The sequence below is a fragment of the Ixodes scapularis genome, unplaced genomic scaffold (assembly GCF_016920785.2).
Source record: "Ixodes scapularis isolate PalLabHiFi unplaced genomic scaffold, ASM1692078v2 PGA_scaffold6__148_contigs__length_123643588, whole genome shotgun sequence".
In the NCBI taxonomy this organism is placed as follows: domain Eukaryota; kingdom Metazoa; phylum Arthropoda; class Arachnida; order Ixodida; family Ixodidae; genus Ixodes; species Ixodes scapularis.
In genome coordinates this window covers 48,464,513-48,491,573 of record NW_024609881.1, presented here as the reverse complement: position 1 = coordinate 48,491,573, position 27,061 = coordinate 48,464,513, and the positions used below count along the sequence as shown (strand labels likewise).

General features: G+C 47.2%; 1 protein-coding gene across 1 annotated transcript in view; it reads left to right on the top strand.

The window, feature by feature from the left end:
* Nucleotides 1-27,061, top strand: part of LOC8032364 (MAM and LDL-receptor class A domain-containing protein 1) — a 235,723-nt gene that overhangs the window by 208,009 nt on the left and 653 nt on the right. The window contains exons 55-61 of the mRNA XM_040206373.3: nt 6,650-6,783; nt 8,988-9,096; nt 11,226-11,288; nt 12,720-13,046; nt 15,235-15,384; nt 23,025-23,121; nt 26,899-26,954. Coding sequence (XP_040062307.2) covers nt 6,650-6,783; nt 8,988-9,096; nt 11,226-11,288; nt 12,720-13,046; nt 15,235-15,384; nt 23,025-23,121; nt 26,899-26,954 — 936 coding nt within the window. The remainder of the gene's footprint in view (nt 1-6,649; nt 6,784-8,987; nt 9,097-11,225; nt 11,289-12,719; nt 13,047-15,234; nt 15,385-23,024; nt 23,122-26,898; nt 26,955-27,061) is intronic.

The following is a 27,061-nucleotide window of genomic DNA, read 5'->3' as shown; positions in this document are numbered from 1 at the left end:
TCTCTTTTTTTCCTGTGGCATTGAAATGAGATTATCTAAACGGGTGGTGAGTCGTGACCAATAAACAAGAAATAAACAGAAATAAATAAACGTTTAATGTGGCGAACTTGTGCCAAAAATAAAGAAGGAAACAGAAGAAAGCAGAGCGTCGCGGGCGTCGAAGTCGGCGTGTCAGCAGAATCGAGCGCTGGGGCGAGACTGACTCGACAAGGTCGCGGGCGGCCTTTTATCTAGAGTGAGTCAGTATCTCGAAGATTCGGCGGAGAAGGTTCGAGCGTAGCGCGCTCGGGGCGAGAATGAACAAGCACTTTCTAGAACAACAAAAACAGGGATGAACGATAGTTATGTCCGCAGCAAGAGTGAACGAGAACTTTCTACAAGTCCGTGACCCCTGCGCGCGGCATTATCCCCCCCTTTAGAAAGTGCATCGTCCCGATGCAGCACAAAACGAAAAACAACAAACAAAAACAAATCCAAAACCAAAAGGCAGCAGAATCGCGAGCCGCAGTTCACAGTTCACCCGTCGACGAGAGTGGAAAGTTCTATCGTTCGTAATACGGCTTCAGCCGGACGACGTGCACCACCTCGGGTCGCGGCTGACGTCTTGCAGATGGGCGCGTTCCGTCGGGGAGGACTTCGTAGTTAAGATCACCGAGGCGACGAAGCACTTTGTAGGGTCCAAAGTATCGTTTCAGCAATTTCTCACTGAGGCCGCGGCGACGGATGGGCGTCCATACCCACACCCTATCTCCGGGCTGGAATTGGACGTCCCTGCGACGAAGGTTGTAGCGGCCGGCGTCGACGCGTTGCTGGTCTTGAATCAGGAGTCGGGCGAGCTGGCGAACTTCTTCGGCGCGTTGAGCAACCGCCTGGGCGTCGTCGCTCTCGTTGTGAGATGGCTCATGGGGCAGCATGGCGTCCAGCATGGTCGTTACCTTCCGACCATGTACCAGCTGGAAAGGGGTGAATCCAGTGGTCTCTTGGACCGCCGTATTGTAGGCGAACGTGACGTAGGGCAGCACCTCGTCCCACGTCTTGTGCTCTACGTCGACGTACATAGAGATCATATCGGCGATTGTCTTGTTGAGTCGCTCCGTCAGCCCGTTGGTCTGCGGGTGGTACGCAGTTGTACGACGATGGCTGGTGTGACTGAGTCGGAAGATTTCTTGGGTCAGTTGTGCCATGAACGATGATCCGCGATCTGTAATCAGGACCTCTGGAGCGCCGTGCCGGAGGACGATGGACTCAATGAAAAACTTGGCAACTTCCACAGCAGTCCCCGAAGGAAGAGCTTTCGTTTCGGCGTACCGCGTGAGATAATCTGTGGCGACGATGATCCAGCGGTTCCCCGACGTCGAAGGCGGAAAAGGACCAAGTAGATCCATTCCGATCTGCTGGAAGGGTGCAGTTGGAGGAGAAATAGGCTGCAGGAGTCCGGCCGGCCTCGTCGGAGGTTTCTTGCGTCGCTGGCACTCGTGGCATGATCGTGTGTACAGGTGGACGGTCTTGGGGAGCTTGGGCCAGTAATACTTTTCACGAATACGGGCCAGTGTCCGGCTGTATCCAAGATGTCCGGACGTCGGGTCGTCGTGACATGCTTGAAAGATCTCCCCTCGAAGGTCGGTCGGTATTACCAGCAGCCACGGCGAGTTGTTCCCGAAGTTCTCTTTGTAGAGTACACCTTGTCGAATGGTGAAGGTCGGCACGGTTCGTGAGAAAACACGGGGTACGGTACCGCCGCGCCCTTCCAGGTGCTCGATTAAGGCTCGCAGCTCCGGATCGTCTCGTTGACGTCGTGCCATGTCATCGGTGTTCACTGCCCCTAGAAAGCACTCGTCATCATCGTCGTCGCTGCTGCCGGAAGGTGTTTCGACAGGGGCTCTGGACAGGCAGTCAGCGTCGCTGTGCTTGTGTCCTGACTTGTAAACCACAGTCATGATGAACTCTTGTAGCCGGAGGCTCCATCGAGCGAGGCGTCCTGACGGGTCCTTGAGGTTCGCAAGCCAGCAGAGCGAGTGGTGGTCCGTGACTACGCGGAACGGGCTTCCGTACAAGTACGGACGAAACTTCGTGATTGCCCAGACGACCGCAAGGCATTCTTTCTCAGTCGTGGAGTAATTTCTCTCTGCCTTGGACAGTGTCCGACTTGCGTAGGCGATGACTCGTTCGGTGCCTTCTTGTACTTGAACTAGTACCGCGCCAAGTCCTGCGTTACTTGCGTCAGTGTGAATCTCGGTGTCCGCATCCTGATCGAAATGTCCAAGAACCGGAGGCGTCTGGAGTCGTCGCTTCAGCTCGTCGAATGCCTGCTGCTGTTCCTCGGCCCATTCGAACCTCTCGGCGTCCTTCGTGAGGTTTGTGAGCGGTGCGGAAATCCGTGCGAAATCCCGAACGAAGCGACGATAGTAGGCGCAAAGTCCAAGGAATCTTCGCACGGCCTTTTTGTCTGTCGGCACTGGAAAGGACGCGACGGCGCGAGTCTTCTCAGGGTCTGGGCGCACGCCTTCGTTGCTAACCACGTGACCTAGAAACTTCAGTTCGTCATAGGCGAACCGACACTTTGACGGCTTGAGGGTGAGTCCAGCGGTCCGTATGGCTTGAAGAACAGCTCGGAGTCGTCGCAAGTGCTCGTCGAAGTCGCTGGAAAACACCACGACGTCATCGAGGTAGACCAGACAGCTCTGCCACTTCAGTCCTGCCAGTACGGTGTCCATAACACGCTGGAAAGTTGCTGGCGCCGTACATAGTCCGAAGGGCATTACCTTGAACTCGTACAGCCCATCCGGCGTGACGAAAGCTGTCTTCTCTCGGTCCCGTTCGTCGACTTCGATCTGCCAGTAGCCGCTCTTCAGGTCCATCGATGAGAAGTATCGAGAGTGGCGCAGCCGGTCTAACGTGTCGTCGATTCGGGGGAGTGGGTAGACGTCTTTCTTCGTCACCGCGTTCAGCTGCCGGTAGTCCACGCAGAACCGAAGCGTTCCGTCCTTCTTCTTAACCAGTACGACTGGAGAGGCCCACGGACTGCTTGATGGCTGGATTATGTCGTCGTTCAGCATCTCTTGAACTTGCTCCTGGATCACCTCCCTTTCTTTAACGGAGACTCTGTACGGTGATCGATGCACAGGGCGCGCGTCGTCCTCGGTAATGATGCGGTGCTTCGCAACGGCTGTTTGGCGTACCTTCGACGACGTCGCAAAGCAGTCACGGTATTCGGCGAGGAGGTTAATCAGCTGCCGTCGTTTTGGGTCCGGAAGTTTAGGGTCGATGTCGAGTTGCGCTGGCGACGTACCGTCTTGCTGAGGTGGCGAGGATTCATCAGTAATGGCGGCGATTTCGGCGGAGTTTCGGAGATCCTCGACGTGGCCAACGGCTGCACCTTTCGTGAGGTGTTGCGTTTCATTCCGGAAGTTCGTCACGAGGACCACAGTGCGGCCATCCTGAAGTTCAGCTACTCCTCGTGCGACGCCTATTCCTCTTCCCAGGAGCAACTGGAGGTTACCTTCCAGAAGAACTTCGCTACGGGTTGCTGCATCGGTCACGACAGGTACGACAACACTAGATCGCGGCGGCAGATTCACGTGGTCGGCAGCGACTCGGACGGCGGCTGACGCAGTTTGGAGTTTCTCTGAAGGCGGAACAGGTGTCCGCAGCGTCAATCTGTTTTCTCCAAGGTCGATGACGGCGCCGTATTCACACAAAAAGTCCATGCCGAGAATGACGTCTCTGGAACAGTCTTGTAGAATGACGAATTTCACAGGACACGTCTCGCCGTGAATTTCGACGCGAGCGGTGCACCTTCCGACAGGCGTGATGAGGTGTCCTCCGGCGGTTCGTATCTGCGGTCCATCCCACGGCGTCGTGACTTTTCGAAGGTGGCGAGAGAGCCTCCCACTCAATACTGAGTAGTCTGCCCCGGTGTCAACGAGTGCCGATGCGTTTTGGCCATCGATAACAACGTTTAGGTTGTTGGACACCGTTGCAGGCGCGTCGGTACAATGCGGGGCGTCGAGAGAGTGGGAGCGCTCCGGCGTTCTCGGAGGCTGTTTGCTTCCGTCGTTTTCGGCAACGTCACCTCCAGGCGTTGCCTCACTCAGTTTTCCCGACGACGCAGGGGAGACAGGCTCTCTCGGCGGGATCGTGGCGCTGGGGAGGCTGAACGTCGTGGCGATGGGGAGCGGGCTTCACGGCGGAGAGACGACACTGGGGAGGGGGAACGTCGGAGGTACTCCTCGATGTCGTGAGGGCGTTCGCCGTACCTCGGGCGTGGGTCGTTCGGGTGGAACCCACGCAGGCCCATTTGCCGGTAGGGACAACGACGGTAGATATGGTCGGCCTCCCCGCAGTGGTAGCACAACGGGCGTCGATCGGCCGTCCTCCACACGTCGGTCTTTCGTGGAGCAGCTTGTTCTGGGCGGACGTACGCCCGATCTTCATGGCGTCGTGAATACTGCGGCGCTAGAGGTTCACGTCGAGGTGGCGCCGTATACGGGTGAGCAGGGGGCGGTGGTCGCCGGGTAGCTGCGGCGTAGCTCAGCTTCGGTGGTTCAGGAGCGGCGCTGGCGAGAACTTCTGGCTGCAGCGCCTGCTGAAGTTCTTCCCGGACAATCTCGGCGACTGAGGGCGTATCCAGGCTTGTGGCAGCAGGTAGCAACTTCTTCAACTCCTCCCGGACGGCTTCACGGATAAGGTCACGGATGTCGGGGAGGGTGGTGCCCAGGTCGGATCCAGATGTCGCTAGAGTATTTACGCCAGGGTGTCGTTGGTAGTGTCTGGCGCGGGCTAGCAAGGCCCGTTCCATATTTGTCGCCTCCGTGATGAACTCGTCGACTGTTGTTGGGGGATTCCGGATGAGACCGCCGAAAATCTCGCTTTTCACACCCCTCATCAGGTGGTGCAGCTTCTTCTCCTCGGTAGCCTGAGGATCGGCGCGGGCGCTTAGGCGGAGAACATCCTCCACGAAGCCGGTGATGCTCTCGTTGGGGCCTTGAGTCCTGGTACGCAGTAAGTCTTCGGCTCTCTCTCGGCGGTGCTGGTTGACAAATGTCGCCTTCAGCTGGCTCTTGAAAATGTCCCAGGATGTCAATGAAGACTCGTGATTTTCGTACCAGCTTCTGGCAGTCCCCTCGAGCGAGAAATACACGTTTTGCAGCCGTTGCTCGTTGGTCCAGCTATTGTGGCGGGCGACGCGTTCGAATTGGTCGACCCAATCTTCAACGTCTTCGTGGAGTTCGCCGTGGAACGGAGCCGGTGTCCGAGGAGCGACGGGTAGGTAGACGACGGCAGGAGCGGCGGGGGCCTGCGACTGGTTGTCCATCGTCGTCTTCTTCGGCTTGGGTTTATCCAGGAGCAAACCGTACTCCGGATCCTCTCCCTTGGTGCGGCGGCTGGTCCGAGTTTCAGGTTCCGCGCTGAGTGGTCTTCTCAGCGAGCTTGGAGTCGGGCTTGCACTGCGGGTCCTGGGAGGGGAACGCTGTACGGGCATGCGGTACCCCGCACCTCCACCAAAATGTCACGGGTGGTGAGTCGTGACCAATAAACAAGAAATAAACAGAAATAAATAAACGTTTAATGTGGCGAACTTGTGCCAAAAATAAAGAAGGAAACAGAAGAAAGCAGAGCGTCGCGGGCGTCGAAGTCGGCGTGTCAGCAGAATCGAGCGCTGGGGCGAGACTGACTCGACAAGGTCGCGGGCGGCCTTTTATCTAGAGTGAGTCAGTATCTCGAAGATTCGGCGGAGAAGGTTCGAGCGTAGCGCGCTCGGGGCGAGAATGAACAAGCACTTTCTAGAACAACAAAAACAGGGATGAACGATAGTTATGTCCGCAGCAAGAGTGAACGAGAACTTTCTACAAGTCCGTGACCCCTGCGCGCGGCAATATGCAATATTGCGTTTAATTCACATCGTTGAGATGTTGAGATCAACGTTCCTGGCTTTCTGAGCACAGTTCAGTGATCCTTTCTTTAGAGTAAGGGCCAGTTTTAACAGCTTTTTAGATTCGAAGTTGAGCCTTGCGCTGCAAATAAATGCGGTTAGAATGTCATGAAACATTAATCGCGCTACTCCTTGGACACTCCAAGCTGAGGGCGCCACTTTTTGAAAATGAATTCAAGTGTCCCTTATGCTCTGCCAGAGTAGCTGTACTGATGTGAGTAGATCTAGTTTTGTTAACCGTGAATGAATATGACTTTCAGTGGAGAACATTAGTTCGAACTTAATTGAATTGCTGTTGAGGTCACGTGCCGTCAATTTTCAGGTAAATTTAGCGGGGAAACTGGGAGGAGGGGAGGGTATGGGGGAGGACGAGGGGAGGGTGCGGAGGAGGTGGATGGGAGGGTAAGCAGGAAAAAGAGGAGAGTGTACAGAGGAGGAGGAGGGGAGGGGAAGACAAGGGAGAATGGAGGAGGAAGAGGAGAAGAAAAGGGGAGGAGAAGGAGGAGGGGAGGAAGGAGGAGGAAAGTAGGGGAAGACGAGGAGCAGAGGAGCAAGGAAGAGGAGGGGATGAGGGAGGAGAGGGTACGGAGGAGGAGGAGGGCATACCTTCCTCTCCGTGCCCTCCCCTCTCCCTCCTCCTCAAGAGCTCCGCTCTAATTCGGCATTACAGAGAATTGTAAACGTGTTTCATTTTTTATTCCCTTTTCCTACCTGAAGGTGATGCAAAGATCGATATCTGGGTTAAGGACCTGTCGAAAGTTCTTGTCCACAAGCAAACAATCTCGGCTCCCGAAAAGAGTGGATGGACATTGTTCCAGCAAGATATGAAGAACCTGCCAGCTATCTATAGGGTGAGAATTCCTTCTATTTAAAGGACACGTTGCAGTGTCATCCGACGACATGGTGTCTCATGACGACACAGTGCGACGGGATGTCATGGTGTCCAGTGACGTCAGAATCTCACGTGACTCCGTGGTGTGAAATAACGTCACAGTGTCACATAACGTGTTGTGTCACGTGATGTACCATCGTGGTGTTTCGTGACACCATAGTGTCAGGTGACGCCGTGATGTTACGTGAGGTCATGGTGTCACATGACACCGCAATCCCACCTGACATGGCGTCATGATTTCTCCCGTAAATTTAGCGGGAAATATATCCAATAAATAGACCCTTTTATCAAGTGCACACCATCTACATAGTAGCAGCTTCGCCAACTTGCTGAGAATGTCATTGTTCGGGCATGCTAGCTGAGCGTGATGAAACAAACTACGCCGACTTTGCGTAACAAATATACTAAGTTATTCGAACATTTCTTTCCCCATACTGAAAACATCATCGGTGAAGCCAACTTCGAAGGAATGAGGTAACCCTGTTTATGGAGGTTCGCGTCAAAGAAGTCCTGGGGTGTACTCGGACCTCGTTCAAGGATTTGTTTCTTTCATTCCTTCCAACTTGGATTTGCTCACGATGTGTCCAGTATGAGAGACGAAACGTCCGATTATATTGTTACATTCGTTACGTAAAGTCCTTGTCGTTTGTTTCATTATGGTGAAATGATTGCTTCGGGAACATTTTTGAACCCGAGGACTGCGTCAGCACGCGGTGTCAACTCGGCTGAGCCCCTTTGGAGAACAAGTGCGGCCTCGGCGTTCGGTGAAGTCTCGGATCTATTCACGAGCTTCGTTCCCAAGAAATGGCGTTGCTTGACGGAGTTCTGGAAAGGATCTATTCAGAAAGATAGCAACGCTCGTTAAAACCGTCATCCAGTGCTATCACACCTCTTTTTCAGTCGGCGAAATGCCCAAGCCATGGTGTTCTTTTTCCTCTGCGTGCTTATTGCGACATTCGAGGTCTCTCTATAAGAAATATGGCTGTGACCTAAAAAAAAAAAAAAGAAACACCACGTGAAAATAGTCCGAAGTAATGATACTTCGTCATCAAGTTCGCGACACAAATTGAGGAAATGTTTATCGGCGAGTGAAATATAAACACGCCAAGCTCTCTATTCATTGAGAATTTGAACGCAGCCAGATCAATATTTAGACGTCGCTTAGCCTTTTTAGCGTTCATGCTTTAGAAAACGGAGCCGTAAGGCTATGTATGTCAATTCACGCCTCAGTTAGTTCTGATGTTGTAACAGTGTATCTTGCGAAGAGATTTTTTTAAAATTCCAGGTTCGTAAATTGTATATTATATTTTAAAAAAAATTAGCACTAATTATATATTTCTTGCATACTTTCAATATTTAATTAATGTTTGTATTAGACACCACAACTATATTTCCGAACAAAAAGAGGTATGTTTTATACAGTCCACATTAAATTTTCTTGGTTTATATCAGGTGTATAGATTGTTCCTCATCAATCGTGTCACTTTATTCTAGAACCATATATTATGCGCATTCAGTAGATGTCTAATATTACGACGTTGCACGTCATCTAAACTTGCGTGTCGTATGCCGCATGTTTAAGCGAAGTCTTCACTAAAACACAAAGATCGCTGAAAATCAGCTTTCTGCAGAATCATTGCGCGATTTTCTACCGCGCATGTGCACAGCGACTTTTTCTCCGCTTTAGACGCCAATTTGAGATTGTTTCCTTTTTTTTTTTTTTTGCAGCTACAAATTCGTCGCTTTACAGGACCCCACACTGAGCTAATTGAAAAGTTTATTCGTAAATGTATGTTAATGAGTTGGCTACCGTATTAGCATGTTTTCTTTTTGCTTGTTTTTTTTTTCACTTCTTAGCGTCTGTTTTGTATGGAAGTGTGTTCCCGAAATGAGTCATCGTGTTTCTGAAGCACATTATTTCAAGAATTTTGAAGTCTTCGCGGAAACACCCGGTGGTAAATTATAAGACGTCGTATATCAGGATAGCATTAACAACGAAATAACTCTTAGCTCACCTTCAAATGCTCGGAGATTACTTTTTTTTTCTTTTTTTTTTTCTTTTTCTTTTTTTTTTACTTATACATTTACGAAATTCTCGCCTTTGTCGTCTCTGTACTGGTAACCGAAACTGAACCCCCTTCAACATTTGACACGGCTTCCCAGATTCGCATTTCTGGTCATCCTGGTAAACTGGGAAAAAGCGACGTTGCCATCGACGACATCGAAGTCTTCGCCGGGAAATGCTCGGAGGGTCCGCTTCCAACCTCGGACGGTGAGTTAAAAAGCATCCTGTTCGGAGAACAAGTTGGTCCGCTTAATGCGCAGGGGTTACCCGTACGTCAGAACCATGCTGAGCTCCGATTGACTCCGAGTGGAAGGGCGGTGGGTAGACCTCAAATGCTAGCTGCATCCAGGTCTACTCACTACCCTTCTGATCGGAGCCAATCAGAACTCGGCGTTGTTCTGACGTCACCGCAATCTCTGCTCAAGAAGCAGACGAACTTGCGCCCCGCATAGTTGCCAACGGCTAAAAAAATAAAAAAGCTGGAGTGGTGAGCCTCGGGCATTTCTTTTGTGGCCGAGTCCGACCACAGCGGCAAACAGAAGCAACTGACGCCACAAAACCTCAAGCACGTGTGCGGTGTGCACGCGAAGGTATCTTTTGGCACGCTGGCAGTCGCACGTGCACGCTAACATCACGAGCATGCACTGTGTGGCGCCCGGCAAAGGCAACTTCGCAGGCTGCCTTAATTTCCCAAAAAGGGTCGTAAAAGCCGTCAGGTTCGCTCTTCGGAGACTCGATTGGTCGTGACGTTTGTGGTGGATTTTGATGGGTTCGAGAGGGCACGGGGGCTTCGGAGTGGCATTGAAGGCAGCGGAGGAAGGAACGAGTTAACTCTCCTGCTGCCTCGTTGGCTATCTCGTCGCTCTCGATCCCTTCGTGACCTGGGATCCAGCGTACCGAGGCTCGGATGTCGCGCATGCTTAGTTTGATGGCCGTAGTCGTAATATTTCGAATCGCCTTGCACGTTTCTTGTTGCGTCTTCAGTGAACGGATGGCGTCTTGGGAGTCTGTGAACATGGTGATGCTCGTGCCGTATTGGGCTTCTTGTCCTAGTGCATTCAGGGCCTCTTCAATGGCCGTGATCTCAGCCTCTTGCGCCGTTCCGCAGAAAGGTGCTTGTTTCGTGGAAGTAGTTTTCGTGTTTTCAACGTACCACACAAGAGCAGCATTTCCTCGTTCACTGAAGGCTGCGTCGGTGTAGCAGACGATGGTAGGTGAGTCGTTACATTCGATGATGGCTTTTATTTCCTCGGCGTGCTTCATTGCCTTGTGTCGCCGTCTTTTTTTGGTTTTTTGTGCCGTTTATTTTTCGTGGTATAGGGGCCGATTGGGCTATGTCGATCCTCTCCTATGGTGGTAGTTGGTCTGGTATGAGTGCATTGTTTTCGATTTTCCAACCAAGTAGTTTGGCGATTTCTCTGCCTTGTTTGGTGTGTTGCATCTTGACTCTTTGTGCTTGTTCTTGCGTGGAGGCCAATTTTTTCAGCGACGGAAATGGCACGCATTTATGTAGTTCTTTCAGTCTTATTTGTCTCGGAAGGCCCGAGATACATCTTCTAGCGTCGTTCATCAAGGTTTCGAGACGGGCCCAATGATGCAGTGTCAATCTGTAAAAGCGACAGCCATACGTGACTTTCGGTATGAGTGCCGCTTGAACTATCGTTCTGGCAATTCCTTCACCTGCTCCGCCGTGTTTATTCGCTATTCTTCTGATGATCGAGGTGCCGTGTCTCCATGCGTCGCGCATTCTTTTGATCCATTTGTCGGGATTGAGTTTGGTGTTGACGTGGATTCCGAGAATGGTGTGTTCGTCACTCTTTTCTATTGTCTGCTCGTCGAACTTTAGAGTAGGGTTGATGTTGTCTCTTTCTCTACCAAATATCAGGAGTGTAGTCTTCTCGGCCGATAGTTTCATGCCTACTTCTGCTAGGAAGCTCTCTATGATGTGAAGTGTTGGCTGCAGTGTTTCCATTCTTATTATAACTTTTTAACTAGTGCTATGACAAGTATTTTGACCGATATTTTAAATCTTAACTATTATTATCTAATACTTTTGACTAGAATTTTTATGTCACTTAACTAGACTTTTTACAAGTCCTTTAATTAGCTTTTAAGACTTTCAACTACTTTTTGATAAGTCTTTTACCTAGCTTTTTATAAACCTTTAACTAATCTTTCGATAAGTGTTAACTAGTGTTTTGTTAGAACCGAAGTATGAAAATTGTTAGCCATACTGTCTGATACTATTATTCCTATCAGGAAATATATAGAATCATGCAATTTTACCTGGATTTATATGTTTTGAAAATATAAACTGTAATTGTGATCTTTTGCAGTTACGGCATCGACACCTCATTCAACGGAGTCAACTCCTAGGACTTTGGCTCCACCAGAAACACGTAAGGATTGTATGAGCTTGGCTTCTTTAAAAAGGAAAGTATTTATGAACAAATTATTTATTTTGATGTCCAAAAAACAGTCATGCAGTCATTAGCTCTTTTCTACAATGCCTGGAAAGCATCAAGATCAAAAGAACTAGTCCTGTTTCTTCATGAATCAAAAACCATTTCAAACTAACGCAAGTACGGATGCCGAACAGTCATCCACATTCAGAACCATCTTAAGTTTCAGAAGTTTAGGGACACCAGAATCAGTTGCCTCACCCAAGAAAACATTTTTAGAGTTTGTGGTGGGGGGTTAAGGTGCCTCGTGAGAAGTTTTGAAACACTCACAGTCTACGACCACCAGGAACTAACAAAGTTCAAATCAAAGCCGCATTATTTAGAACGTTTTCTGCTCGCAGTCGCGTCCGCGGAGAGTGGGGTCAGATAACGAAAGGGAGGAGATTGATTGACATGGCGATCGCTTAATCCCCACCACACTGTCAGCTTAGGGATGATCGGACTATTGGTAGGGTTGAACATAGGTCGCTCACAAGACATCTTTGTGTCTCCTGCGAAGAAGCAAGGGTCGCTTCCCACAACACTCGCATAAAAAAATAAAAAACAGAGACCATTGTTATATCGTATTCTGCAAGCGAAGCAGATACAGTTATCCTGCGTCGCACAAGAGTAACTAGATTGCGGAATCAAACTATCGTCTTCCCTTTTCTTTCGCCGCCAACTGCTCATTGGCAGAGAAAGGGTCACGTGATTCGAATCTGACTACAGCGCATGCGGGGAACCTCATGAAAATATTAGAGCTAAAGACGAAGGACACGGGAGGACGGGACGGGACAAGCGCCGGGGCATAGTACTCTGTTAATCTCTTGCGGGGAAGCGGCCTTGCGGAGCGCCTGGAGATATTTTTCGCTCTGCGTCCCACGAAAGGTAGACCTTACACTGAAGTATGATGCTCAGGAAGGTCATTGAACCTTCGGACATTGCATGTACAACTTGGATATGTCTAGTTGCGTTATTTTTGTAAAGAGAGCACAGTCTTAAAGAGGTCGTAATCAAGCAAACGACACGACTCAGTGCGCGCGCGTGCTTCCGAGGGACAGTGGGAGGCGCTCGAATGCGCGTGCGCGGTGAATTGCCGACTGATGTCGTAGTACACATCGATTCTCCAGCGAGAGTGACGGTCGCATCCCACAATACTCGGAGGCCGAAATTTTAGACCTGTGCCATACCCTGCTTCGCAAGCGGAGCATACACGATTAGACACAACACAATCCCGAGACTGCAGGTTCGACATATATAAATATATGCGTCTGTCGTATTTTGCTATACCTACCATCTTGGGGTTGTGGTAAGTCTAATCTTCACTAGCTTATCTGCGCAAAGACTTCCTGTACATATACAATTATTCCGTGTCACACATTCTTACAGCACCCCGTAGCGAGGCTACAACGGCCGAAGTACCCACCATGGGGTCGAGCACTGCGTCTGGAGAAACTGTGACGCCGCCTACTGCCGGGTGTGGTCATGGAGAGTTCGACTGTCGGGACGACGAACACTGCGTCCCGTTGGGCCTGCTCTGCGACGGAGTGCGGGACTGCCCCAACGGACTGGACGAAAAGTGCGGTGGCCGCAACCAGTGCGAGAAAACACTGGCCTTCTGCCCAAGCGGGTCGCCGGACTGGTGCATAAACCGAAACTTCTTATGCGACGGCCACAATGACTGCAGCGACGGATCCGACGAGACCGTTTGTGGGAGTAAATACAATTTCGGCGTAACTCTCTCCTAGTTGTCGTATCTTCCAGACTGTAGCCCGCTCTTGTTGTAAATAAGTAGGCGCAAATCTTGAGAGAAAAGTTTTGTTTTCGATACCTCGAGCCCGGTATATAGTCCCCACCAGTGTCAGGGGCGGATTCATGGGGGATGGAAAGACGGAGGTGGCGACCGCCTCCCCAGCCTGCCAGCTCACAAGGGCGACTCTTTTAAGTGTTTTCAGAAAGAGAAATAGGTTATTGTTGTCCGTGACTTTATATCTCTGTGCAGCTTCCCACTATGAAGCCGAATTCCCACTGACCTATAAATCCGCCCCAACCACTGCATAGCGTTTGCCCTAACCTAACCTTACAGGTTAGGTTAATGGAAAACGCCATCAGCCTGACCTGTAATTTACAAAATCAGTCACCTCTCAACAAAATGAATATCTTTAAAAAAGAAAAAAAAACTTTTTAGTCCGCAGAGTGGCTTCAGGCTTCCCTTGCACGTTCCAAATATCTACAAAAAATAAAATAAAGGTAGAAATAGACAAAACATAGTTAATTAGGTTGATCATAGCACTGTCACATCCATACACTATTTATAATAAAAAAATAACGAGTTATCTTACTTTATGTTCAGTTCTTTGGTTGGATGGCCTTGAGAATCTTTGTCAAATCAAGCAAAAATAGTGCTTGATATATCATATATAGGATAAGCCAGAGATGCACAAAATGTAGTTTGTTTTTAATGCTTGTTACGGGAGGGGGGGGGGGGGGTAATGTATTCGCCAAACTTAATCGGAAGCTTTGTCACGCTAAATTTAGCAGGGAAATCAAATAGATAAGCAATGTTGCACCTATTCAAGTTTTTCTGCTACATGCATAGCAAGAAAATTTGTTTGGTGCTAAATTAGAATACGCAAATTTACCTTTTGCCATTAAATTTAACGGGAAAATTACGTCTTTCGGAGAAAATTTTGTTATGAAACCCTAGCCCTAACCAAAATCTGCGTAAAACAATAAAAAAATATTTTAGACTTCCTTCGCATATATATAACACTAAGCATTCCTCTTATAAAACATGTTGCCGCATATAAACGACTGCGTTTTCAAACCTAAGTAAGACATCCCATAACCGCCAAAGCCTACAAAGTGAGAATGACAGGGGACTTTCTGACACACAGATTTGCAAAACCACGCATCTTGTCGACATCTTATAAACTCTTATAATAGCCACTTGCATCTCGGTGGAATTAAAAAGCTGCTCGCTTAATATAATCTATCACGAATAGGATACTGAAGCAAGAAAACGAAAATGTACTTCTATGTTGACCCAACCTTCCCTACACAACAAGGACGTAGTGCTGAATTCTGTATAACACCTCCCGCGGGTCAGCGCTATTAATACCGCCTAGGAGGCAAGGCTTGCGCCTTAGCCCGTAAACGTCATCACGAGTGGATTCACTCGACGACGCCAAGATGAACGCGTCCGCCGCTATTTGCGGCGTCTCTCGTCGAGGTTTTGCATGTTTGCCGCTCGGGGGCGGGTCGGAGATCCACCAACGATGACGTCATTGGCAGGCCTTGTCTTCTAGATGGGATTGGCGGAGGTGACTTTCCTGATTGAGCACCAATTCCAGCCGATCGCACACGTAACCCACGTTTCCAGTCTGTGCCTCGTGCACGCCTCCGGCGGGTGGCGTGGAAAAACTCAGTGCTACGGTACTAAAAGTATCAAATTAAGTCAGTTGGTAAACGCTGTACACTGCGCGATACTGTGAACGCAAACAAGCGATCGCCTTTTTTTTTTTTTTGGAATTGAATTGCTGTCATCAAACTATACAGTGCGGTGTAGAGTAATCATTGGGGACACTAACCTAAGCAGCAAAATATTAGGCCCGCCAAGACTCTTTCGAAGTTGAATGTAAAGGAAAATAAAAGTGTCAAAGTCATGTTTGTGTTAACAGTGTCGTGCAGTGTATGTTATGGGGATAAAACAGTCCGTAAAACGCGGATAAAGAAAATGCACCAACACAACGGGACACATCTGTACTCGCCACTGAAGTCCGATAGACGATCATTACTACGGCCGGGGTATCTAGGACGTGTTGGTTGGTCGCGCCAGATCAGTCTCCTGAACATTAGTTGCGTTATCGAGATACATGTTCTGGTTTTCTACTTGTCATCCTAGGTTGTCCGGCCTCCTTCTGCCTGAACGGCGGCCACTGCGATGTCCTGGCAGCAGGCGAACGTCCGACGTGCACCTGTCCGGACACTGCGTCCGGAGAACGGTGCGAGCTTGTCGCTGGCAGCTCGGCCGAGCTACAAATCCATTCATCCGGTAAACAAACACGTTCCCGTGGCTTGTGCACACTAAACGTTTTTACGACTTTAATAAGAAATGCGCCAGGGGAAAACATTTGTTTTTATTACTTACGATCACTAAATGAAATTTTCCTAGTTTATAGCGTTCGTTATTTTCTTTATAAATCCGCTCTTATATTTGATATAGCTTGTGTACTATGTTTTGGATGCAATGGACATGCAGAAAAAAAAGCATGTTCTTGTACACGCGTTGGGCATGACAACACACTTAAAAAAGCCTACTAAAATAAACTAATCCGCTCATTTTCACGTTCAAAGCGCCGCAACTACGCAAGGAGAATAGGGAGTTTTCATAGAACGTTTTCCCCGTTCCGCAACGCTCTCCGTAACGATACCCGGAACTCTCCAGTCAAGGCCGTCGGCGCGCAGGCGCAGTAGCGGCATCTTCGTTGCGGAGGGCTTAGCGGAGGGGAAAACACGATCTATGAAAACTCCCTAATAAGATAGAAGACGAAAACATGACGCTGATTTTAAAGCACTAAGGGCAATAAAGAAAAATAATGTCTGCTAGACTTATTTTGAAATCATTAAAGATCACAAAAAAACGCTAATTTCAAGGGACTAACAAATCTTTCTTAAAAATTTCATACTTATAAAAATATACATTCTAACTAATCTTTAATAGTTTCATTGTACATGCTTTAAACCACATAAAGTCAAAATTTGCTTGTGATGAGAAAATATTAAGAACAAACGCTCTTATCCGCAGAATCTCAACATGCCCTCAAATTACGTAAAGGGAAAAACGCGTTCGAATCTTACTATACAAGCATCTAGCGATAGTCCTTCGCGGCGTAAAAAAAATTGCTTCGTTAAAAATTTCCTGTGAGAAATTGAAACAACAGGAGACTTCTATGGAGCGGAGACGACTATGCCTACTTGTCAACGTAAATGTGATGGCGGGTGACGTCACATTTTGAAGACCCTCGCGCAGAATTCATGGCTCAGATTTACTCCGTTCTCGGTTGCCGGGAGGTTTTAAATTCGTATTCAACTAATGGCCAATTCGTCTGGGCCCGCATCGCACCCGTTCAGTGCAGTGAACTCTTTCCACTTTAGCACACAAAAGTGGCGGGGAGAGAAGGAAGCTCCCCTTTCCCCTCTAACCTTCCGTGTACCACGAACCACACTGCACCGGTGCGATGCGGGCCCAGACGAATCGGCCATAATTTCGTCATCATACCCGCCACTTACTTTTATACATAAGATATGAAGATTCAAAGACAACAAAATGTCATAAAAACCCAAAATTATTTTCTCTTTTCTTTTTTTGCGTAATATTGCGTTTTTCGACCCACATCTAGCTTTCGTTAAAACAGTATTCACTTGTTTTTTTATGGTCTCTGATTTGCGGCAGAATTTTCTAAACCAAAGGTGGTCGGAAACCTCTTGCGGCATCGAACGGAGTCAACACCATCTAGAATAATCAAAGCCTGTGCACCAGAATTGTGACGTCAACACAGTGGGATGGAGCGAAGACACGGATTGGATACGAGCGCTGCTTCAGAGTTCAGCTGGGCTTCGTGTCCAATCAACATGTCGAAGGACGCTCGGCATCGGGCTCGAGTCTAGTTGCCGAGTTGACGCCATCCGACTGTGATGACGTTCCGTAGAAGGAGAGTGGGGCATTCGGAGGCCTCCGTTATTATCGATGGTGTTGGCCGAGTCGTCACTTAGCCGACGCGGAAGAGGCCGAGGGACCGGGCAGCAAGTCGCGAAGGTGTGCGTGTGTTGGGAGGGGGCAAGGAGGCAGGTAGGTGAAAGAAATGCAGAAAGGAAGTCTAGACGTTCTCTGCTTCAATATAGGGATGCCGGTCAATGGTTCCCATTGGAATTGCTTCCTGTTCCTGTCTCGCCCCATCTGAGGTAAAAAGTGCCATGTTGTCCTTGAGTCTGTGGGAGAAGGCGGGGCTACTTTTATGGTTTCGTGTCGGAGGCCGCGTCCAACTCCCTCGCGGGCCTTCCGACTCATGGTCTAAAAACACATCAGCAAACGTAGCTGAACTGGTAACTAACATATTGGGTCCAAGCAATATTCCGGTATTTTAATAGATTTTCAGTTTTGCTCCTCACCGGTTTTTTTTTTTTACATTTCTTTTTTTATTGGCAGCAATAGTAATCGTTTATTTTCGCTTCATTATACAAACACTTAAATCCGTCTCACGAAAGCACTTTTGTGTTTGTGTGAGGGCGGGTACACCAAAGTACACTTGACCAAAAAAAAGAGATACTACAACACAACAGCAAAATAAAATACCCAAAACGGGGCAGCTGCCCCGTTCAAAAATGAGAACGTGACGCCTGTGGCAGGCAGGGGTTCACTCTTTTGCGCACTAGAATCTGTTCCCAAATGATTACGAGAAGTTTGATGATGTCGAATGAATGTTCTGGAAACTCGCTCCAGCGCTTGCGCAACAGCACGAGACAAATGCTCGGCATGCTCTGTTTATTAGTTAGCCTTCTCGACCTGCAGCCCGCCTGCCACTGGCGTTACGGCCCTAAAAATCGCCGACATGTTTGAGCGTCGGTTTTGGCATCGGCTTTATTTACCGCTTCCACAAAAACTATTTTCGCTCTAGAGGTACTGAATAGCATGCCGACCGGATACGGCAGATTCCTCGGGAAAATATAATTTGTTAACCGCGCCAATCAGACGCCTTTTGTTAGCTGAAGACGCCTTAAGTAGAGGTTACAAGCTCTTGCTTTTAAACTTCCACTCGTGTAAGTTTGTTTAGTGAAATTTTGATATACCGCAAAATCCGCCACCTTTAGGCACCTCTGTGGAACATTCTAGCGGGATACATTAAGAAACTAACCTATCCGGTACCATCATGCAGCCAATTATCTCTTTGACTCACTCAGTACATAAATGTTTTGGGGTATTACGTGGGTTAGTAAATCCAAACGCCTTGTTTGATGGCTGTGTTGAAATGGAGCGTGGCGTCGGGGTGAGGCAGGAACAGGAAGCAATTCCAATTGGATCACTCAAATATTTTTTGCTGCTTGGGAAAAAAACGATAAAGGATGCACAGTATACAGCATCACGATGGTGCTAAATGACTTCCTTTGTGACCTATGTGAGATGAAACGCGAAGATCTCGCGTAATAACACAGTTGTCAGGTAAGGTGCCCCCGAACTTGTGCAAAGGGCAGCTTGAAACTTTTGCGCCGCGATTTAAGCTGCGAGAGCTTCGCTTGAGAATTCAGTTCTATTACACGTGAAGTTTATTTTAGACTGAGTTCCACATGCATGGTGAGAATCAGAAAGACAATAAGAACACACATGTACGGAAAACGCAGCGCAAGCTACTGTAGACAAAAGCAATCAAACCAAATAGCATCAACCGAATTCCTTGTCACCAAAAATATTTTAGAGCGCAGCTCTTAGGCGCCCGTTTCCGGCTGGAACGCCGTCGCCGTCGGCGGAACCACGCGGTGCATATCAGTAAATTGCCCCGCTAAATTTAGCGGAAAATTTTCCCCGCAAAATCTGGCGGAAATATTTCACCGCTAAATGTAGGGGAAACAATTACCCGCCAAATCTAGCGGGAAAATTTCCCCACTAAATCTAGCGAACAAATTTCCCCGCTAAATCTAGCGGAAAAGTTTCCCCGCTAAATCTAGCGAAAAATGTTCCTCGCTAAATCTAGCGGGAAAATTTCCCGCTAAATCTAGTTGAAAATTTTCCATGTTAAATCTAGCGGAAAAATTTCCCTGCTAAATCTAGCGGAAACACTTCCCCTAAATGGAAGGCGAGCAGCAGAGGAGGAGTGGCATAGCCTCCTCTCCGTACCTTCCAATCCTCCTTCTCAAGAGCTGCGCTCTAATTCGGCGTTACAGGGAGTTGTAAACGGCTTTCATTGTGTCAAGGTACTCACAATGCAGCTGGGTAAATTCATAAAATGTTTGGTAGTTCGACTCCTAAAACCAAGCGGGCGCACCACACGCACGCACGCACGCACCGTCAGCAACATGTTCAGCGGAAACGACAAAAGCGAAACCAACATCGGCCACTGTTGACGAAATCCCAAGTACGGCAACGGTGTAGTTCCTGATAGTCGCTGAACGATCTTCTGAAGCTGTGCGTACGAGAGGCACAAGAAACAGCCACTGAGAGGCTTTCTTTCTAATCCGCAGACTAATCGGCTTTATAAAATAAAGTACACGTTTGGGACGGGAAGCAAACACTGAAGCGACTGGTCGTTTGGCCGCCTGATACAAAATGGCAAAGCGCCTTCCCCAACGCGTACATCCTGAAGGGTCACGCGATTTCCCCCACAGACGTGTTAAAACTATTTCGATGGGTCACGTGCCCTCCCGAAACTTTTTGCAATAGATCCCATAGGCCTCTAAAAAAACCTTGACGGGTTGTCAAACTCTTCAGAAATTCTTGAAGGTACCCTTCAAGAATTTCTGAAGAGTTTGAGTCAGACCCATTAGAAAACTTTGACGGGCATGAGGCCCATTAGAAAATTTTGATTCTTGATTGGTGCGTTAAGACCTTTCAGGGGTCCTGGTGGGCCCTACAGACGGTTTTCAATGAGGTTTTTCTCCCTCGGAGATTCTTCTGTTAGTTAAAATTCGCACAAAAGGGACTTTACTCTCTTTTCCGCCCATAGCTTTGACAGTACTGCGCACAACTATAGGACGGTGAAGTACAGACAGGTGTCTCTTTCCGACTCGCTGATTGGCTGACTTGAACGGTAGACTTAGCGATTTGCCAAGTTTTGGTGCGGCGGAGAGCTGCGGTAATTAAAGTAGACAAAACTTAGTATTTGGAAGATTCAAGTGTTTTAGATCCGTTAAATGTATGGGAATCTCAAACCGCAAATGTGCATTATATAGGGTGGTTCAAGTCACCAGGCTCGATCTAAAATAAACCGTAAAAATTGACGCCTGCGCGTAGCAATCAAAAATTTCATAAGTCGGTTTTTTCTTGAAAAAATTACAAAGCGTAGTTCTTTTTTATTAAAAAATAGATCCAAGAAACTCTCCAGGGTCTACGGCGGGCGGCGACCAAAACGACAAAGTCCATTAGCTGGGTGTGTTTGGAGTTCGTATTGATAGATGGCTTCGAGAGCAGCGTCTGAAGGTGCAGCCGGCCAGCGAAAGATAGCAGACGACACGCAGACAAGATCCGTTGGCAGCAAAAGCGCCGCTGTTACGCAGAAGACGCGTTTTTTTTTTTACTTTAAGTTTTCCTTTTATTGTTCGCGTTTATTTTTTAACCGAAGGTACATTTCAAAAAGATTATATTCATTTTAATAAGCCACGGTGGTCGCAAGCCGTCGCGATAAGGAGGTAGCGCCATCTATCAATACAAACGCCAAACACACCCCGCTACTGGACTCCTGTCGTCTGCGTTGCTGCCCGCCGTAGACCCTGGCAAGTTCCTTGGCCTTATTTTTTACAGAAAGAGAGCTACGCTTTGTAATTTTACCAAAGAAAACCGACCTGGTGAATTACACCGTTGACGAAAAGTTAAGATTGCTACGTGCAGGCGTCGATTTTTACGGTCAATTTTAGATCGAGCCTGGTGACTTGAACCACCCTATAGTTTGGGTAGTGGAACTATAGTTCCGAGCAAGCTAGTAACCTTAGAGAGGAGAAGCTTGCTTGAAGATTCCCATACATTTAACGGATCAGGGGAGAAGCGTAACTTGCATCGTCAAAAGCGAAGTTCGCAGGTGAACTTCCTTGGCCGCAATCGTAACGTAGAAGGACTTGCCTGCGCTTGCTTAAATCATGCAACTTGAAAATGCAATGAGAAACCAGCTACAAAAGTTAGCTAGCTCATGCTTCAAGCTGTATTTTTAATTAAATTAGGATTACAAAAGGAAGTTCCTGGTTTACGCATACCGTCTTCATTAAGAAACAACATATTAGTTACAACATTGTAGGATAGTACTTTAAGTTCAATGTATTTAAAGTACTAGCTCAGTAGGTTTAGAAAAATCTAACTTCTCTTGAAGTACATTCCCTAAGCATGTGCTTGTACCTTACTTAAAGCATTTTTTTTTCTGGTATCTTTCCAGAAAAGTGCAACTCCCGACTTCAAAGTACTTTTTCAAATTTTGTTCTGGTTAAATGTTTAAAGTAAAATGAAGCTGTTTCAATTCTAAAGAAATACCGGGAGGGCTATCGTCCAAATATTACGACACATCGCCGTGTGTAATGAGGATGGCTTTTCCGCAACATCTTTAACTCTTGCTACTTCTCGCTCGTTCAGCGCAGGCGAGGAGTTTAAGAATACTAGTGGAGTTACGCACTTACTTTCTCGGTCTCCACGCTTACCACAAGCTCAAGTTCTTTTTTTTTTTCTTTTTACAGTACTCTACATAATTTCTGAGGTCGAGAAGACAGTTGACTAACCTTGAACGAAAAAAGAAATGGTATATCCACATGCAAAAACGCGCTATCGTGTTTTGGGACGGCATCTGGACATTTTTTTGGTGAATCATGGCGGCTTTAAGATTGATACAAATTAGTCCCTTATAAGTTGATTGTGTTAAATAGTTTGTCACTGAGAGTAAAACAACAACTTTGTGACCACTTGACTTTATCCAAAATTTGCCGCCATTTCCAAAAAAAAACTGGTGCATAACGATCACTCATTGGGCAGTGCATACCAGTTCAAAAAATGTATGTATGAGAATGAAAGGGAGCCATGAAAGATTGTGTTAAGAGTACTTGTACTGTAACTTGAATGTATATTGTATTTATAGTACTTCAAATACATTGCACCAAGTGTACTTACTACTTGACTTGAAGTACGTCACCTTTCATTTACTTTGTACTTTACTTCAGGTACGTTTTAGATATACTTTACTCAATACTGAGTTACAGTGAAAGACCACTTGAACAAACTGCTTGAACAAACTATTCCAAAATTCGCCGCCATTTAAAAAAAAAAAACGTATGCACAACGATCACCCTTTAGGCAGTGCATACCAGTTAAAAATTTATGTATGAGAATGAAAGGGCACCATGAAAGATTGTGTTAAGAGTACTTGTACTGTACATTAAATGTATACTGTATGTACAGTACTTTACTTCAAATACATTGCACCAAGTGTACTTACTACTTCACTTGGAGTACATCACCTTTAATTTACTTTGTACTTTACCTCAGGTACGTTTAAGATATGCTTTACCCAATGCTGAGTTACAGTGAAAGACCACTTGAACAAACTCTACTTGAACAAACTATCCATAAGAAGAAAATTAATTTAATTTCCCAGCAAACCTTCGTTTTGTCCAATAATTTCAACTCAGTGAACATTCACTTGAGCAAACTTATGCATTAGGTGCCATGAAGTTTTTTCGGCTGATATTTCACTGTACAATAAAACCGAAAGCAAAATGAAGTGTTGCATGGGAAACGCGGAGACTTTCCTTTTTTATTCCTAAGTCTTTCTCTGGCGGTGTACTTCCTTTATGCCTAGTAGGCTGACCAAGTTCCTAAAGATGTTTATCATGCTCCCCGTTCGTTCTCTGTAGGAGGAAGTTTTCTGATGTTGACCCCATTTGATGCCGGCCACAAAAGGCGTGATGGATAAGAGAAGCAAATATATATTCTTCTTTTTCTCTGTGCAGCGGCGACTGCCTGGACCATTGCGGTGCCAGTGGTTCTGATTTTGGTCGGTGTTGCCATCATTGGGTTCCTCTACCATAGAAGGAGGAGAACCCTGCTGTGAGTTCTTTTGAAAAACTTCGCAACGATTATTTTCTAAATTTGATAATAAAAAACGGTAGTCATGCCACACAAACAAAAATCCTAGCATCTTTATAATTATAAAGAGCGGACATCTACGGAGGCCTACCTAAAGGCAGCCTGGTTGTACAAAGCCTCTGACCATTTCCGCCGCGAGGTGGCCAAGTGCAATCTTAGACGCGAACGGCGCTACGCCGTTGATAAAATGACGGCGCAGAAGTGTGCTCGGGAGCTTTTGGATTGCGGCGTGCAGCGATGAGTCACTAAATGACTGTGCTGTTGAACCGGTGCCTTGTGTCGTTCTCTGGGCCGGTAGCACAGAAGAAAAAAAAAACATTAACGACCAACGTGGGACCCAATCACACTTGGCCATCTTGCGGTGGAGATGGCCAGAGATGATTTAACAGGGTCAAATGTTTTGTGACGTGGTCAAACGCTTTGTATCACTAGGTACTTACAACCTTTACAAACGTTCCTAGAAGCTTGAATTTGAAACAGACAGAAAAAAGATAGGTATAATCAAGAAAATGAAAAATTTATGGATATATGTATATATGTATATTGTTCTCGTTGCAACTCTCTAGAACCGTCTTTAAATACTTGAAATGAGGCGCCAAAACAACGAGGATACAAGGAGAGAAGCAGACAGGACGAGGCGCACTTTCAACCGAACTTTATTTTAGACACAGAAAAGCAAGCTATGCCCAATGTACACGTGCGCATGGGTAAGAAATAAAGATATAAAGATAGAACGAAGCAAAGCTCGTTTTCCTACGTGACACGTTCATTTTGAAGGAACGTATACTCCCTATCAGATAGAGATAAAGATGGGGCGCTGACACAGACATCGGTGCCACGAGATCTTATGGTGAAGGCCTCCCAAGATTTCGCGAGCGATTTTTGTTGCGCCGCTTCCAACAATTCTTGTTTTGTCAAACTTGCGAGTGTGACCCAAAGTTTGACGAAACAAGAATTGTTGGAAGCGGCGCAACAAAAATCGCTGGCGAAATCTTGGAGGCCTTCACCATAAGATCTCGTGGCACCGATGTCTGTGTCAGCGCCCCATCTTTATCTCTATCTGATAGGGAGTATGTTCCTTCAAAATGAACGTGTCACGTAGGAGAACGCGCATGGCTTCGTTCTATCTTTATATCTTTATTTCTTACCCATGCGCACGTGTACATTGGGCATAGCTTGCTTTTCTGTGTTTTTCTAAAATAAAGTTCAGTTGAAAGTGCGCCACGTCCTGTCTGCTTCTCTCCTTGTGTCCTCGTTGTTTTGGCGCCTCACTTCAAGCATGTACAACCAACTAGCCCAACTCGCCTTTCTAAATCAGTTTACGTCTTTAAATGTGCGTCAAGTGGTGATTGTTATGTCCATAACGCTCGATGCCTGCTCCGAGCTCACAACTTTAAAAGAACTAACCGCCTCCTAAAGCCATGAATTTGGACTCATCACCGTAAGTTGTGTATAGTGTGGTGAAACTAAATAAAACATATCGCTCTTTTGCTTTTTTTTTAGAATCAGGCTTTTCTAATGAGTATTTCAATTGTACGGTAATTATATGCTTTATGAATAACTAAGACTAAACTTGCCTCGGACTGCCATTTTCTTGTTATTCGGTACCGACGGGCTCATAAAAATTCGGGCTTACAATGATTTAGACCGCTACAGCTAGTGGCGTAGCCTCGCGTTTTTTTTTTAGGGAGGGGGTCAGGTGAGGGGGGGGGGGGGGGGGCGGGTTATTAATGCGGCTTGAAGGGTTTACTTGGAGCCACTAAATAAAGCTACGCTTCAGAGAAACAACACTTCAGCCAGACGGTGCTTAACTCCGGTCCATACTTTCGATATTGGGATTATGACTGTTTTTAGTGCAGTCAGCGTCCCTGAATTGCAAGGTGTGATTTTCTTCTCGTTATTGTGCGTAGTTTTAAAGATATCGACGGCCTCAAACCTTTGTTTGGGGCGCGGGCAAAAAACCGAAACTACCCGCTCGAGGCCCCGGCAACACCGGAAATTAGCCGCTATGTGACCGTGACGTCAGGATCGTTCTCGTTGAACGAGTACGCAAGCCGAGCGGCACCTACCTCTGTTGCGCTTAGCCGTCTAAAGATAGGAGGTAAGCTGATTTTGTTTTAATTCTGTATACGTGGTACTTATCCACCATAAGTAGCAAGAGTTAGTGCGTATACCCAAAAGCTAGCGACTGGAAAACCCGTGAACTTGTTCGGTGCCGTACTCGGCGGCTGTCGCCGTGTGTGCGGTCTTCCGTACTCGTCGCTAGGCCTAGATTGTCATCGGGGCTCCGTGGATGGAGCGGCGTTGCTCTGCGCCGCGCTGCCAGTGACGTACAGTACTGTGGGCCCTCTTGCTTTCGCGCTGCGGGTCAGCTCCATATACGAAGACCTGAGGCTCTATAGCGCGGGCCGCGGCGCCCGAACACACATGTGCTGGGCTGTACACGTCTGTTTTTTCGTTCTTTTTTCCTGGGGCGCGTAAAAGCCGAAGTCCAAAGTCCACTCGTCGAACAGCGGTCACCCATACCTTCTCCAATTTCCGGTCCGTTGGAAGCTTGTGAAAAAGCACCTCCGTGTTGCGCAACGGGTTGTTTGAGCAGCCCACAGCACTACAAGTTGCACTCGGCATCTTTCGAGGACCAGCTGGGCAGTCTTGGGCGCACCGAGTTGCTCGCTAAAACGAGTCTTGGAGTCCTCACAAGCAAATAAACAAAAGGCTGTACCGAAGCTACACGGGCTACAGATAAATGCAACGGCTAAACACGCCAATCACAAGCCGAAGTAGCGGTGGTAGCGGCTCAAAGAACCGCACTCCGCGCAACGCCCGGACCGGAGGAAAAAAAGAGAACGATACTGACGTCACGGCCCAATGTTGCTTTAGCGATCGTCAACCCGCTGGCCGCCCGCTAAGGAGCAGAGGCTCGCGGCGGGTCGCATTTTTATTATCGCCATTAGTTGAGAATGCGGCGTCCCATGGGCGTAATATTTTGGCTGGGGTCGTATTTTGTGTCACTACAGCGATATCAGGAATTTATTTCATTTTGATTTTTGGCCGGAATTGCCCTTTAAAATTTTGGTTGCCAGCTGAAGCTTTATTCGAAATCGCAGGACATGATTTTCCGTCCTCCAGAAATGTTGAAACGGTTCGCGACAGAGCAAAGAAATATCACCTGAGCTCCCTTGCAACGTACCTGGTGAAGAAGTCGCATTTTTGAATTCTGACGATCGACAGTTGCGTCTGCTCTGCACTGAACACCAAGATGGCGGCGCCCACTAGCAGATCGGGGAACGGAGTGGCGATACCCAAAGCGTACCTCATTTCGTGGCTCTAGTTTTACCCTATTGTTTTATAAAAAAAATTATGATTTCAATCTTTAGGAGCAGTCTTAATCATATTGAACAATACAAAGTTGTGGATGTATGTCTAATATGTCGAAACAAATTACGCTAAAAAAATATTTACCTTTGAACTTGATTTTTGTTATTTGCAACATTACTTTTTAATCAGGTGAACTTTGAAGAAAATTATTTGTACTCCTGCCACGGTTTCTAGAAGTAGCATATGCTTACACGTGTCTTCAACTAAAATCTTCATCGCTAATGCCTAGAAATTACTTATGCTATCAAGTGTTTACATGTGGTTAAACATGCAGCACATAATAGGTGTTACACGTAGAGGACCCTTTGTTAATTGTGTAAATGTCTTCCATAATTAATATAACATTTTTTTTTCCTGCAGGAGTGCTCCTGTGTTTTTGAATAACCCATCGTATGACGCCGCCTCCGATGAAGCAAGTAAGAATGTTCAATCATCACTTAACTCGTAGCAGTTTTTTTAATTACTTAAGAGCATTTAAATTCAACCAAACTGATAACGAATTTCAGTAGAGTAGATTGCTGGG